At 40.0% G+C, this 15507-nt stretch overlaps 1 protein-coding gene across 6 annotated transcripts in view; it reads right to left on the minus strand.

The window, feature by feature from the left end:
- TNRC6A (trinucleotide repeat containing adaptor 6A) overlaps positions 1 to 15507 on the minus strand; it is a 50261-nt gene that overhangs the window by 4740 nt on the left and 30014 nt on the right. For 3 of the 6 annotated variants that reach the window (XM_084537331.1, XM_084537330.1, XM_084537332.1), the window contains 14 exons: positions 12857 to 15445; positions 11902 to 12066; positions 11378 to 11553; positions 11103 to 11183; positions 10088 to 10139; positions 8565 to 8707; positions 8071 to 8217; positions 7760 to 7897; positions 7400 to 7528; positions 7214 to 7291; positions 6746 to 6956; positions 3222 to 3353; positions 973 to 1131; positions 450 to 590 (listed from right to left, as the gene is read on the minus strand). In XM_084537331.1, the coding sequence (XP_084393457.1) occupies positions 450 to 590; positions 973 to 1131; positions 3222 to 3353; positions 6746 to 6956; positions 7214 to 7291; positions 7400 to 7528; positions 7760 to 7897; positions 8071 to 8217; positions 8565 to 8707; positions 10088 to 10139; positions 11103 to 11183; positions 11378 to 11553; positions 11902 to 12066; positions 12857 to 15445 (4341 nt within the window). The remainder of the gene's footprint in view (positions 1 to 449; positions 591 to 972; positions 1132 to 3221; positions 3354 to 6745; positions 6957 to 7213; positions 7292 to 7399; positions 7529 to 7759; positions 7898 to 8070; positions 8218 to 8564; positions 8708 to 10087; positions 10140 to 11102; positions 11184 to 11377; positions 11554 to 11901; positions 12067 to 12856; positions 15446 to 15507) is intronic. The other 3 variants (XM_084537335.1, XM_084537333.1, XM_084537334.1) reach the window with 2 other exon arrangements.

Here is a 15507-nt window from a genome sequence, read left to right on the forward strand (position 1 = left end):
AGAGTCCAGACTGAGCACATCTGTAGTCAGATGAGGGACCTTATTCACTCTTTGTCCTAATTTTTAAGTAAAAGCGGTGGCAAGCACACTCTACATTAGGAAGCACCCCACACTCACTACAAGCTAAGCTGGTTATGTTACTGCAGTGCCTAGATTGCCAAGGCTTGCTTCCCTACGTTCATACACGCCGCCTCTCTGTGCACAGGAGGATTACATCAGAATGCACATCAGCAGCGTTTGCTCACTAACCGCATTCTTGAAATAATTGCTGCACTGCATCAAGTAGCAGTGCCTGATCCAAAGATGAGCTTTTTAGCCATGAAATCCACAATACAAAAGATAAACACAGAGATGAGAAAGCAGCAAGCACACACTTCCAAGTAAATCATCTATCTGACTGAAAAAAGATAGCTACACAATTAATTGGAAAACGTATCATCTGTACATACCACTGTTCCTGTCCCTGAGGTGGTCAACTTCCCGCACAGTATTAATTGAAAGATTGTTTATGACACTGCCAGGAGTGACGTAAGGGTCAGTTTCAGGGTCAATGTTTGGATAACCTTTCCATGGCTCACCAGGACGAAATTCTAGGAATAGAGATTCAGAATTTTTATTTTTTTTTAATTTAAACAAATAACAACATAAAATAATTGTCTAAGCAATACCTCTCTTAAGAGACGTCTTAAAATATTAAATCATTTAAGTATTTAATTTACTTGAGTCCTCACTTCATTTATTTATTTTTTTTTTGGTCCCATCTCACCAGGGTAAAATTCTGAAGCAGGGAGACACACTACTTTGCACAATGAAACTACTGCTTTCTATTTCTTTCTACTAAAAACACATTCTAAATATTTTTTTTTTGCAGGTTGTTTCCCTGCCAATCCACACATAATGACCAAGGAACCCAATACAAAACACTGCTGAAGAGTAAGACCCCTGAGCACAGTAAGCGGTGGTGGTGCGTACCTGGTGGCCAGTTAACACTGCTAGAGCCATTAGGCGATTTGGCACGGGGCCAGCCATCCCCAATAGATCCAGGAGGACTGGCTGGTGAATTACTGCTGTTCATAAAGTCATATGGAACAAATGGAGACTCTTCCAGCCTAAAACCACTTGAAATAGCACCTAATAATAAAAATAATAATAAAAAAAAGTTAAACATTTTCTATAGACAATTTTGTTTAGAAATTGTAGTTATAAAAGTAAAAACATGCCCATGTAAAGCATTCATAAAATATGTAGCAGCATACACTATCCTCTTATGATGAGAAGTTACACAAGAAGTCATAGAGGCATGTAGAGTCTAAAATGAAAGGTCCCTGAATAACTCAGGAGAAAACCCTAAGAATACAAGCCCACAAAATCCTCTCATTAGAGTAGCATACTTATTGCATTGAACTAAAAGATTTATTCAAGAGGATAAGAGCATTCTGTGAGACCCCAGCTGGATAACAGGTAAATATATTTCACGATGGGAAGGCTCTTGGAAGAAGTAGCTACAAAACCTTTGAGACCTTTAGGTACTGCAAAACTCTGTAAATTCTACTCATATTTCTGGGAGGAAAAATAAAAAAACGTCACCAGTAGCAGAGCAAGAAACAAAAGCACTATTGCGGTGGTTTTGGCTAGGATAGTTTCTCTCCTAGTAACTGCTGTGGTGCTGTGCTTTGGATTTAGGATGAGAACAATGTTGATGCCACACCCATGTTTTACTTGTTGCAGAGCAGCGCTCACACCAAGCCAAGGACTTTGCAGCTCCTTGCTGTCCTGCCAGCGGGCAGGCTGGGGGTGCAGCAGGAGATGGAGGGGACAGACCCAGGACAGCTGACCCCAACTGGCCAAAGGGGTGTTCCATACCTTATGGGTGTTCCATCCCATATGGCATCATGCTGAACAATTAATGCGGGGTGGTACACCCCTGCTCGGGGATAGGGTGGGCATTGCTCAGCGGGTGGTGAGCGATTGCATTGTGCATCACTTCTTTCGTACACATCATTACCAGCAGTACTATTGTCACTATTATTATTTTTTATTTTCCTTTCTTTTCTGTCCTAATAAACTGTCTACCTCAACCCACAAGCTTTCATTTCACTTTTTTCCGATTTTCTCCCCCATCCCACAGGGCTGGAGGAGGGAGAGCGAACGGCCGAGCGGTGTTTAACCTGGGTGGCAGCTGAGCACTACAGCTATACACAGCCTGTTTGATTTCATGCAAATGCCACAAGGAGAAGTTTAAAAGTTACATATTCCTCCAGAACTGCAGAATATCTTTTTGCCATCTAATAACTTTTACTCGTGCTTCAATACAATACAGAGTTCAAAAGATCAAATCTGTAATGTTGCTATAGTTGTAGGCAATGTTTTCTGAACAATATCAACACTTTTGACTCCAATCAGATGAAGTTCAGAACAAGCAAGTGCAGTAGCAGGATGTCTCCGCTAGATGTTCGAGGCAGCAAGCCATTTCATAGCATTAGAACAGCTGACGATTCTAAAAATATCCAAACAATCTGAAGACTAAATGGTAATAGGAGACTAGAGACATTTTACAACTATCTTTAGACACAGAACCCTTGTGCTATAGACTCAAATTTTAACTGGATGAAATGTCAAGCAACTGAAACAGTTGAAATGTCATATGAATCCTGATCACTGGAATGAAATATAAAGCAACCAAATCTGCCTCCTCTATAACAAAGTACACCGATGGTACTGGTCTATTCCTTCCACACTCTCCCCATTTTTGGAATGCAAATACATTCATAACTAAAATCTATAACTAAAAGGTATCAGAAATTACCAGAATGTGTGCACACAGAATTAAATTACCATAAAACACCTTAAGACCAGCACAGTGGGGCTTGGGGGTTGTGTTGTAGCTAGAATATCTAAAGCTTTTGTTTTAAAAATATACGAAGCATTCCAATCCAAACTAACGTAAACCCAGTAGCAATATCCACACTTCTGTCTTAAACATGAATCCTCCACAGCGTCTCTACTAGTCTCATCACAACATCGCTTCTGTAGGTAAAACCATTCAAGAAAGCTATGGGCTGCTGGAGAAGTCAAGCAGCAAGTTTGTCAGAGACAATGCGATACAAATTGACACCTGCAAGCAACACAAATATTACAACTGCAAGTGTAAATATGCAGACACAGCACTGCACAGCCTGATGCGTTATGTCAGATGCTATTTAACGACATATTTAACATACCATGTTTGCTGGAGTTTTGATCTAATGATGTGTTCACAGAAATGCTGTCGACTGTAGTCCATTTCCTCAATCGAGATTGTGGCTCTTTAATACTGCTCATATCCATGTTTACATTCAAGTTTGAGTTCATTCCTAAAAAACATATATAGCTTATGACAGACAGACAAAATGCCTTTTTTTCCACCAATTACCACTATTGTCCTAATCAACATTGAAGAGCATATTACTGTGGTTATTTCATGCTTCTAAGCCTGTTTGAGAAACATTATAGCACTTAATACAGTGAACTTACTCCAGACAGAAGCTAAGCTAAGCAATGCAAAGCACTCTGAAGTTCTCAGTTGATGTCTTCATGCAAAAAAAAATAAATCAGTGGAAGAAGCCATTGAAGAAAAAATATAAACATCTTAAAAATGTGGCATTTCTAATACCAGTCTAGCATCAGCCTAACAATTCAACTCATCTGTACAAAGTGAAAGTATTGTTCCTTGGAGAACTACGCTCAGTAATAACAGACACCTCTTTCCCAGCAGGGGGGGGTGTCTGTATTCATCCCTGTTCTGCAAAAATTAGGTATTGGTATTCACTGGCAGTTAAAATCTCATCCCCATTCTTATTGAGGCTGTTCAACAGGACACCTTTGCAGCTTCTGAACCACACAACACAGATGCATAAGCACTTTGCATAGAAGTTCACAAGTAATACCACCTCCAGCACCATTTATTTATCCTGTTTGCACTCAGTATTAAAACCTCATTAAGAGAAAAACACAACTTGGCTTTAGCTTTTCTAAGCTGTTGTCTGTATTTCAAAATGTTTATTGAAAAGAGAATCAACATAATTATTGCCAACCTAAAGCAGTCCAAGCATCTGTGAGAATCAACTACCTGGGGCTTGAACACACCCTCGCTTTTGACTGTGACACGTCTGCACTCTGTTACCAATTAGGGATTGCCAGGTCTGTAAAAATCCCTAATTCACAAATCACAGCTGGTTACATTTCCAACCCTTCAGATCTATTTACTTAATTTCTGAAAATAAAGCATGACATTTTAACTTTGAGCAAGAGACACAGGGAATTTCTGACATCTTTGCTAGAAATAACTTTATTCAGAACTGGAAACTGGTGCTTAATTCTGTTCCCAAATCAGTAGTCACTATCATACAGAAGCTTCCTTCCTCAAAGAACAAGGGGATGTTGATGCCAGAAAAGCAACCTTTTGCAAAGCCTCAAAGAAAACACCTTGTAACAGCACAGCCAAGTTTTAGGAAGTATCATAGAATCACAGACTGGTTTGGGTTGGAAGGGACCTTAAAGATCATCCATTTTCAACCCGTCAGACAGTGGCAGGGACACCTTCCACCTTCCAAGCCCCATCCAATCTGGCCTTGAAAATAAATGGAACAACTATTAACTGCTGGAATGGGGTGGGAAGTCCAATCACACTGATTTCTAACACCTCTCCCTCTATTGTCAGTCCAGCAACCCGTGCACAATTAGCTTTCTATCAACTCCAAAGAAGCTTGCAGAAGTAAGACCTCTAAAAAGATTAGAAAGATCACAAGCTGGCAAATAGGCACACTTAGCTGATAAGGTTAACTCCAGCCCCTTGATAAATACAGATCCATGTCCATAGCTCCGTATTTAAAATCTGCACTGAGGTATGAACATCAGTATCTGGACATAATCTGTAATTCAAACAGTCTTCCCAGAAGCCATTTTTCATATCTGACTGTGGAAGATTTTATATTCCTCAGCTATCTTTACCATTTGGCAGAAAAAGGTACTTCTTAATATCCAAGTTTCTTAAATTCTGTAAATGAATTTGGATGTGACTGCAGCACTGGTTAACTGGAGAGAAAGAACACACAAACAACTGCCCCAAATCTCTGCTTCTGATGAACAAAGATCTAGAGAATCTTGACAAATTTGGTTACCTAGAAACCAAACAGGACGTCCCTGCTTTCATGGCTAAGTCTCCTGATGCTAACATTAGGACATGGAGAAAATAACATACCCATGAGATTTTCAAGACAGCTTGGCAAATCCAGCTCCTCCTCACATGACTACACTACTGTACGCACTTGGAGGATGATACCAATACTCCTCTTGGCTCAACTTTTCACAGAAGGTTGAAGAAATTCCAGGAACCTGTTATTTCTACCCTTAAGCCTTTTATTTGAGGACTGAGTGGCTCCACTTGGTCATATAACTATACAGTGCTAAGCCAAAAGGATCCCGAAGCATTCATACATATATTGATGGTTCTTGGAATGTAGCAATGATTAAGGGGAGAAAAAAGCTGCTTAACAGTATTTTAAGACATTTCAAACCAAGAAATAATATCTCTAATGGAAACAACAGGAACCTAACAGAGATGATGGAAATACTCAGTAAGAAGTTCGACAAGAAAGTTAAATATTTCCTTTGTTAGAACTAAAAGCGCCTGTAATAGCTAAGCAAACTTCATGTTTATGTCTTGCACTTTGAATAAAAGCAGTAGAGAGATCTTGATGCCAATCATCAGCAGCAACCATTAAGCAACAGCCTGGACTTAAGACTGGCCACAAGCAAAATTCCAGTGTGCCACATGCAATGCAACAGCATGGCTCGCACCGACCCACCGGCTCTGTAACACCACCTATAAGCACAAGGATTTCAGCAGCAGTCTCTATGAAACTTTTCTACAAGAGGGCAATGAGAATGCAGAGGAAGTCAGCCCAACAGAACTGAAAGGATTAGAAGATCATAGAAGAAAAGCAAACAGAAAAGGAGGAAAAAATAGGGGAAAATGGTATAGTTTTGCTAAGTATAAGATAGCATTAAAAAGGGACCTAAAATAAGGAGAAAATATACAAGCCTGGAATTTCTGAAGTAGAAATTGGACAGAAGCCTGGAAACGTAGGGAGAAAGAAACAGGAGATATTTGTATTTATAAGTTTTCTGACATTTCGCCTGAAATGAGCCACAACCATTCTTTAAAAATGCAGAGCATTTTAGCATAAAAATGCTAAAAGCTTTCTCTTCTGTTCAAAAACACTAGAAGGTAAGTTAACATTTTTTCTACCTATGCAATTCCAGATTATTTTTAAACTTTCTTAAAGTTCAAAGAAATTAGACGACTTCAACAGATTCTTTGTAGGGCTTCCTCTTCTAGAAGTCCTTTAGCTTTAGTCCTTAGGAGTTGCAGTTGCACAAGGACTAGGTTATCTTTGGGACCCATAGAAAAAGAAAGAAATAAAAGGAGACAGACATTCTATAAGAACATAAAACATTTAACACTAAAAGATACAGTAATTTCTGGAAATGCGAGTACTTGTGAAAAAAGTTACTTGGTGAACAAAGGTAACTTGGATGAGTCCCATAGGGAATTACTAGTACTGTTAAAATGGAAAATACCAACAGGACTGCAATCGCTATTGGTTTCAGAGGAGGAGGACTCCAGGCAAAGTTAAAGGAAAGGCTGCGTCCTGTGTCACAAAAGCACAGACTGACTGTATGAAATTAGCATGGAGAAACCCACCTATAGGGAAGCTGCTGAATGAATTTATTGGTGATGGCCCTTTCTGTAGCTCAGGAGTAGTATGGGGTATGACATTCTCAAGGAAAGATTTCATGGTGGGTTGATGGAGTGACTGCTGTTGAGACGGCGGAGTTTGCTGCTTCATTAACAGGTTTGGATCAAGCTGACGGGACTGTTGCATCATCTGTTGCTGCATACTAAGAGATCGACCCTTAAAAAAACAAAGCAGTTATAATATAAGTAGTCAAAAGCTTTTCCACTTTTAAAGAAAGATAATGAAATGCATTTCTGTTCTGTGCATCTTGGCACAGCAAAAACCCAGCATTAAGCTAAAGCGTATTCTTTTAACGCTTGTTAAAATCCTATTCATTCTTGCACACTTTTATATGGCTTGTAACAAAAAATACAGCTTAGGATGAGTAACAAGTTAAAAAGATTATTTGAAAAGTTAATAATAAATGTATTTACCTGCTGCTCCTGCTGTTGACGACCACCAGAAGGCATGCTTCTTTGATTCTGCGCTTTTTGCTGCTGAGCCAACAACCGCTAGGAGACAGTGTTTTGGTGTTGTTGTTTTTTTAGAAAAATTTATATCTGAGAAGTTTCTACTTATAGTTTCAAACAGAACACAGAGCATCTACCTTTTTAGCTTACCTGTAACTGGGAGATCTGAGAAAGCTGGTTTAACTGGGACAGTTGATTCAACATGGCTACCTGTTGTGGGCCAAAAAGTGGGCTCAGGCCACCGTTGTTTGGTGCATACTTCAGTAATGATACTGGAACCTGCAGAACGGACCAGTACAAGGAGCAACTGACTAACGTGTGCAAATACTTATACAAGATGTAGAACATCATAATATCTGGTTAACAGTTGTCTCTTTTTGAAACACTAATTAGGCCAAAGTAGTTTTCAAATATTTACCAAATAAAAACCAGCAACACTGATAAATGGATTTTTTTTCTGAAGCAGCATTTTGGTAGTTTATACATAGAAAGTTCTATGTACTCAATTACCTGAGGGGATAGTAATGGAGGAGGCACTTGAGCACGTGGATTAGGCTGAGATGAATTAAGAGGTTGTGCTGGAGGCTGCTGCATGCTCCTGGGCTGTGCTGCTATATTACCAACACCAAACATACTGGGATTGCCATTCTGGGGAAAAGACAGATGGTTAGTGACAAGGAAATATTTCTGCTACTTATCCCACCCCTATACATTTGAATTAGAAGTTAAAAACATATCAATCACATTAGTAGCTAGGATGTTATGATAAAAGGTATTAAATGCTGTCAAGTAACATGCCAAGGATATGCACACAGCCTTACCTGTCTAACAGAATTCAAGTTTTGCATACCCAGCCCTGCTAGGGAGCCAAGGGCTTGGTTAGGTAGTGCACTATTTGAAGGGGGAAGCTTCATGTTTTGATTGGACATAAACTGCATGTTTTGGGACTCGTCTGCTACAATGCCATCCTGATTGGACAGACAAACCGATGCGCAACAACCAGCCAGCAAGCAAGCAGAAGGGAGAAACCATTGCCAGGAACAGAAGGGAAGAGTCACATGACAGTCCAGCATCAGCAGGAAATAGGCAGAAAACAAAAGAGATCAGGTTAGTTATTTGCACTGCAAATGAGCTACAGAAAGTGCTTAGTATTATACATCAGTAAGTTAAAAAGAACAAAACATATCTTAGGATCAACAAGAAAGCACTACGTTTTCTCTCCACTAAATGCAGAAAGCTAAGGAGCACACAGATAATTACTTAGATTGCTGAGTCAAAGAAGTTAAGAATGTTCCCCAGTAAGACACCTACTAACCTTATCAAAGTAAGGACCGCGATCCATGGAAGACTCTTTGGAAATCTGAGGACGAGAACCAGGGCCTTTTCCAACCACACGATTGTAATCTCCGACACTGAGGCCATGCTTATCCATCTCCATTCTCTTATCTTGCAATATCCCTACGGAAAGGTGAGACATATGATGATGACATTGAAGGATTATTCATTTTTCCAGATAAACTAGAAATAGGTTTATGCTTATGAAATACCAAATACTGCTTTCAAGATAGATACTAATAAAAGAAAGCATCAGTTTAGCTTTAAGCTGTCTGGGCTTCGCTTAAAAGGAAAGGAAACACTATGAATCAACAGCTACAGACAACTCAAAACTTGGAATGAGCAAAGCGTCAACACATTTTGCTAGGCCTCACAAAAAATACTATTCTCAGTTTGCTCTTAAAAAGCAAGTATAATTGAGTTTCCAAGTGTTAATGGCACCAAAAAAAAAGCAGCACCAAGAACTGTATTGGCTTTGAAGTTGTATCTTTATCTCCTCTCCCTCATTTTTATAAGATTTCAAAGGCCTTTTAATTTGATTCAGCTATTGGGTGAGTGGGGGGAAATCACCACCACCAAAAATCTTATTTAGCTGAAAACAAAATTTTAAAATATTTGTTTTTATTAAAAGCTAATTGTAAAATTTATCTTCCATTGTTAACGCCACTAGGCAAGTTAGAAGATCAAAATATAAGCAGTAGTCGAGCAGTCTTTAATACTTTACTGCAAGCAATGCAAGAGCATTACTTTCCCAACAGATGTTTTAATTTCAAATTTAAAATTTGAAATAATTTAAACATGAGGTTTTCTATTAATATTTAAATCTAAAATGCAAAGAACAGGCTATTTGCATAATATAGACTGTGAAAATACCCAATTTTAAACTAGAATTTAAAAAATGCAACTACAATAAATGCAGTGCCACAATCACTTTCCATTAAACATTCCATCATCATATATTGTTGTTAAGGTGCTAAATATATTTTTATTTGCTAGAGGAATCGTAACGGCAAACAGTTCCAAATAAAAACTGCTCAAGTGATTTTGCATTCAAGTATAAATGTATCTTAAATAACTGTTCAGTATTAATTTATTTCTTAGAACTGAAAATGTGTTTCCAAGAACAAACCACAATGAGTGTGGTATTCGGAACATTTCTGTTTATATTTTAGTGAAGTTGTTCAGACAGCAGTCTAGATACTTACGTTAAGAAAAAATAACCCACACTATGAAAACAGTCTTTCATGCCAGCTCAGTATGTACAAGCTTAGCTTGATTTATGGATTAGTATTACTGTAGCAATCAGGTAATTCAGGTATGTAGCAGGATATGCACAATTAGTATTTTTTCTCTACAAGGGTATTCTTTTTCTTTAAGGAAATTCTTTATGCACACACATATATAAAGGAAATTACTATAAATATAGCAATTTACAGAATTATATAAGCTAAAACAGACTGGAATGGAAAGCTATAAAACCTAGCTAAGTTTTCCCTTTCTTACCTCCAGACATGTCCATCTTATTGCTCTGTATGGTTTCTTCTGGTGATTCTCTCTGAAGTAATAAAACGAATCATAATTATTTAATAATAATCTTTTTAAAAGCTAAAACAAAGAGATTCATATATATTATTTCAATTCAAACCTGCAAGAAAAAAAGACATCAAGGTAAATTAGACTATTTTTAAAGCATTTTCTCCCTTTATTTGTTACCCATTGAAAACAGGTATCTTTACTGAAATACACGTGTAACAATAAGTAAAAACAGACTACTGGATGAATACCTGGGTAGCGTTTACAACATCACCTTTCATCAGTAAATAGGTCTTTCTATATCGAAAATGTAAAAAGGAAAAGGGGATCACAGAATCATTAAGGTTGGAAGAGATCTCCAAGATCATCTGGTCCAACCATGCCCTTACCACACCCTCTGGTAGTGAGGGGCCCAAAGTGAACCCAGCACTCGAGGTGCAGCCTCACCAGAGCAGAGCACAGGGGGACGATCACCTCCCTGCTCCTGATGGCCACACTACTCCTGATAGAAGCCAGGATGCCGTTGGCCTTCTTGGCCACCTGGGCACACTGTTGGCTCATGTTCTGGCAAGCATCAGCCAGCACCCCCAGATCCTTTTCCTCTGCACAGCTTTCCAGACACTCTGCCCCAAACATATAGCATTGCAACGGGTTGTTGTGACCAAAGTGCAGCAACCAGCACTTAGCCATGCTGAACCTCACTGCATTGGCCTCTGCCCATCAATCCGTCCTGTCCAGGTCCCTCTGCAGGGCCTCCCTACCCTCCAGCAGACTGACACTTCCCCCAACTTGGTGTCTCCAGCAAACTTCCTGAGGTTGCAAATTTACATCCTTCCTTACTGAGGGATGGGTGACAGGGAAGATGAACAGATGTAAAAGAAAAATACTATGAAAGAGAGCGTTAGACAATTAAGCATTTTCATTTTTGTGCGTTGTAACTAACACTCTAAGAAAGCGTTACAGATGGGAAAGGTATAATACTTACTGAGAAACTAAGATTTGTGAATTGCTTAATGAATGGATTGATCCATGTTTCATCTTGCTTATTTCCACCTTTCATCATTCCCTTAAAAACAGAAAGGAATTCCTGTGATACTCAGATATTGTTTGCCCCCTACTGCTTAAATTAAACCACAAAACATTATGAATGAAGATTAAAGCTTAATGGTACACCACTCAGTGCAGCAATCTGTTCTTAGCTTTTATAAATGAAAATCAATGCAGAAGCCCTAACTACCTTCTATGGGAAGTCATAATTACCTTTGTGGGCATTTTTTTCATATATGGTGGCCAATTTAAAGATGGGTTAGCTTCTTGTGAAGAACTGCTGTTCCACATTCCAATCTCTACATCCTCTTCTTCCTCCCAGCTGGTCTGACGACTGCCAGTCAATGGCATATCATCTCCACACCAACTATCTTGCATAGATTTAGGCCCTGGTTGTGAAAAAACCCAACACATTAACGTTTCAAACAAAACAAAGGTCTCCATGCAAATCAGCTACTAAGAACAGAAACTAAAAGTGAAGCAGTTATTATTTAACCCCGACAAGCTTCAGATCAACAACAGTCTGATGGGGAATGAAAGAAACACCAATGAGCAGCTGCTCAGTGGCAGAAGTGCAGCATGAGGGTATTAGCATCAGTATTAATCAGCTGCCCTTAATGCAGACAGAAGTTCACTTTACATTTACTTCAAGACAGAAACCTTCAAAAAGGTACAGCTTTTAGATAGGTATTTCACCTCTAGTATCTTTATTCAAAGATGGTGCAAAAAGCACTCACCAGGTTTATTTGAAGCCTGTTGACCAAGAGAAGCGTTTCCCCAGCCAGAGGTGCCTCCTGCATCGCTGATGGGTTCTCCCCAGCTAGTACCAGTATCCATGGGCTTACCCCACGCTGAAGTTCCATTATCTACAGTAGTGGCTGGAGTAGAAGGCTCTCCCCAACCTTTTCAAAGCAGTATGAGTTACTGGCATGTTTTTAACAGGACTTTAAAAGCCACTTAAAAGAATCACGTGCTTTGCCTTTTCTAGACCCATAGCATACAATAAACAGCATATTAATACACACTGACATTTTGCATGAAGGTAATTATTACAACTGCAAGCTGTTCCGTAAAATATGCAAAAATAGAAATTCTGTATGTACATTTCATTTTGATAATAGAAATTTCTAAGATACTAAGTTCCTATGATCTGCCCCTTATATTTAAGTTATTCCTCTTTGCAGTTGAAAAAGACAGCACAAAATACTTTGCATATACCACACAAACTCATCTACAAGTATTACTTGCTCTCCCCAAAACTACAAGATTGTAAAGTCTGATCTTGAGTTCATGTAACACAACCATCCTTCATTCTGCCTTGTAGTAGCTCAACTTTTTTTTTTTCCTTTGGCAAAATTAATTTTAAGTCTTAAAATTAAATGAAGAAAACTTTCACTCTTCAAATACTGTTTTAAACATTTTCCACGTTCCCACTCCACAGAATTCCAGCAGAGCTGTCTACCCTTTGTTACTCAAGCTATTTGAAATGAGAACAGAACTTCTGATTTGTATGAAGTTATCAAATGTTTTAAAAAAAAGCAATGCACATAAAAAGATAAAAAAATAAAAAGGTACTTCCATTGCCACTTTCTCCTTTCCACTTTGAAATTGAAGTATTGTAAGAGAAACAAGAACAAGAGAATTGTTTTACAATTAAATGGAAATACAAATTTGCATAAAACCAAGTCTTACCAGAACCCGAACTGCTCTCCTTGCTAGACATGGCACTTGAAGACAGTAGCTGCTGATGTACCTGTGCTTGCTGGTCTGAACTGCTGCTACTGTTTGGGACATTTTTATTCCACATATTCACATTTTTGTAGTTGTATTTGCTTGGATCACCCCAAGCAGAAGTTCCATCATCAATTTCCATTTTGCGGCGTATTGATTCAGGGGATGGCTCCTCCCAGCCAGTGGGTTCCTCCTCCTTTGCTGGGGCTGGCATCGGTCCGCCCAGCCAGCCTGACCCCGGTGGTTTACTGGTGGCAGACGGCGCTCCCCAGGATCCAACATCTTGTTTGTTCCATTCCGGAGAGTTGACTGGCTTTGACGAATCCCCCCAACCTTGAGGCTGACTGGATTTAGGAGGGTCTCCCCAGCCCTGGTTCTGATTAGACTTTGCAGGCTCATCCCATCCTGAAGAATTATTCGGGTTTGGATTACTACCTCCCCAAGTAACAGAATTTGATTTACCTGGCTCATTCCAACCAGATACTGATCTGTCACTGTCGCTACCTCCTGAACTAGATTTCTTAGCCTCACCCCAATGGTTACCTCTTGAATTTTCACCCCAGCCATCACTGGCAGAAACTGCCCAACCCTGGCTGGCCTTTTGCCCATCGACCCATCCCTGTTTGATCTTCTGTGTGTCATTCCAAGATGACTTTTCTTCTTTGCCACTTCCCCATGATTGATTGCTCTTGACCATTACTGTAGCAGCAGAATCCTCTTCCCACCCCCCTTGGCTATTTGACCCTTTGGAGTCTCCCCACCTTGTAGCAGACTTTGGATCTCCCCACCCTGATACAGATGAGGTATCATTATTATTAGGGCTAGGTCTATCCACACACCCCCCTGAGCTGGAAGTCTGTGTCACAGAGCCTCCCCAGGCCTCTGTCCCATTGTCAGTTTTTCTTTCACCTCTTGGTGATGTTTCGGTATCCCAGGCAGTGTTCTGTTTGATTGGAGTCTGTCCCCAACCAGAGTTGGAAAGGACACGCGGATCTAAGTCAGTTCTGTTCACTATGCTTTGGAGTAATGCATGCTGGTCTACTTTTCTTCTCTCTCGATTCTGTCCTTCTGTAGTAACTCTGTCTTCATGGCATCCAGTGCTCTCCGTACTACCTTCACTGTCCCCCGTACCTGTTTTGGCCCATGAGCTATTCTGCTCGGTTATCTGAGACACAGCAGAACTCTGGCTGTTAAGGTCATCCTCTTCAGTAGATTTCCATCCGTTTGTAAACTTCCTGGTATTTCCATTTACACTTTCATTGGAATGCTGATTACTAGGCAGTTTACTCCATTCACCATTTGAAATGTTAGTGCCAGTGTTTTGTGCAGGGTTGCCCCATCCTCTTCTACTTCCGCCAGCACTTGCACCGTTTCCACTTCCCCATGGCATGTTCTGGGAGTTGACTGTCCCTGCTTCCCACACCCCTCCTCCTTTATTCCCATTGATTTGAAAGTTAGTGCTGCCAGGCCCACTAATGCCCGACTGCATTAGAGTTGCATTCACAGTGTCACCATTAGCTTGGCTGTTCGGGCCTGAACATTTGTCTCCAGAGTAATTAGAACCATAGGCACCCCATGTAGTACCATAAGATCCACCATTTTTTGCCTCACCATTGCTAAGGTGAGAAATGGAAGTGCCATTTGTAACTGGAGAGGCCTGAATCTGAGAATGATTCATTGTGCTCACGCGCCAGGCCCCATGCCCTGTATTATTAGGCAGTTCGTTAATCTGCACTGAACCAGCAGAGTTTGGTAAACTAGAGGTCATAAAGTTAGTAGTGTTATTTGGTCCATTCATTTCAGTGTTAAGGTTTTGAGGTTGCCCACTGAATGAAACCTTCCTTGTACCATTTACTTCAGAATCACAATTTTCCTGAAGGCTTCCCCAGGAACCATGGGCTGAACCACCCACTTTAGAGTTAATACTCTGACTGTTAGATATCTGACCTATGGTACTGCACTGAATATTTGTGCCAGAATTACCACTCCCTACAGACCCTTTCAGGGCATGTCCATTGTTCTCCAATACAGGCCAGGCACCATGGTTGCCATTTGAATTCAAAGTGCTTGGATTTAACCCTCCATTTGATGAAGAGTTTATGGTGCCCCAAGCATTCATTCTATTGTTGCTACTTTCAGATTTGCTGTCAGGAGCATCCACAGAAACTTGACATGTGCTTATTATGGTCCCATGGGATAAACCCCATGGTCCATTAATACTTCCATTGCCCACATTATTGCTGTTGCTACCAACCACAAACTTATTTTGAGAACCATGTCCAATGCCATTTCGAATGCCATCACTTTCACCACCTGTGCTCCCTGAAGCCATTATAACGAGGTTTCTCTCTGACCCAGAGCTAGAGGCAGAGTCAGTGTCCATACATTCTGATGTCAACTCTGGGTCACTGCCAGTGATTGATGGCCATGCTTCTTTGTCAGAGCCGTCTACAATAACTTTATCCCAGTTTGTGCTGGAGTCACTGTTTGAAGAGACTGGTCCCCAGTGAGAATTTTCATAATGGGATCCTAGACCACTGTGGTTCAGATCTAAAGAGAAGAAGGAAAGTTCAAGAACAGTATTATAAATATGGCATTATTACTTCATTGAG

This window comes from Aythya ferina, assembly GCF_964211825.1.
Source record: "Aythya ferina genome assembly, chromosome: 15".
Lineage (NCBI taxonomy): Eukaryota > Metazoa > Chordata > Aves > Anseriformes > Anatidae > Aythya > Aythya ferina.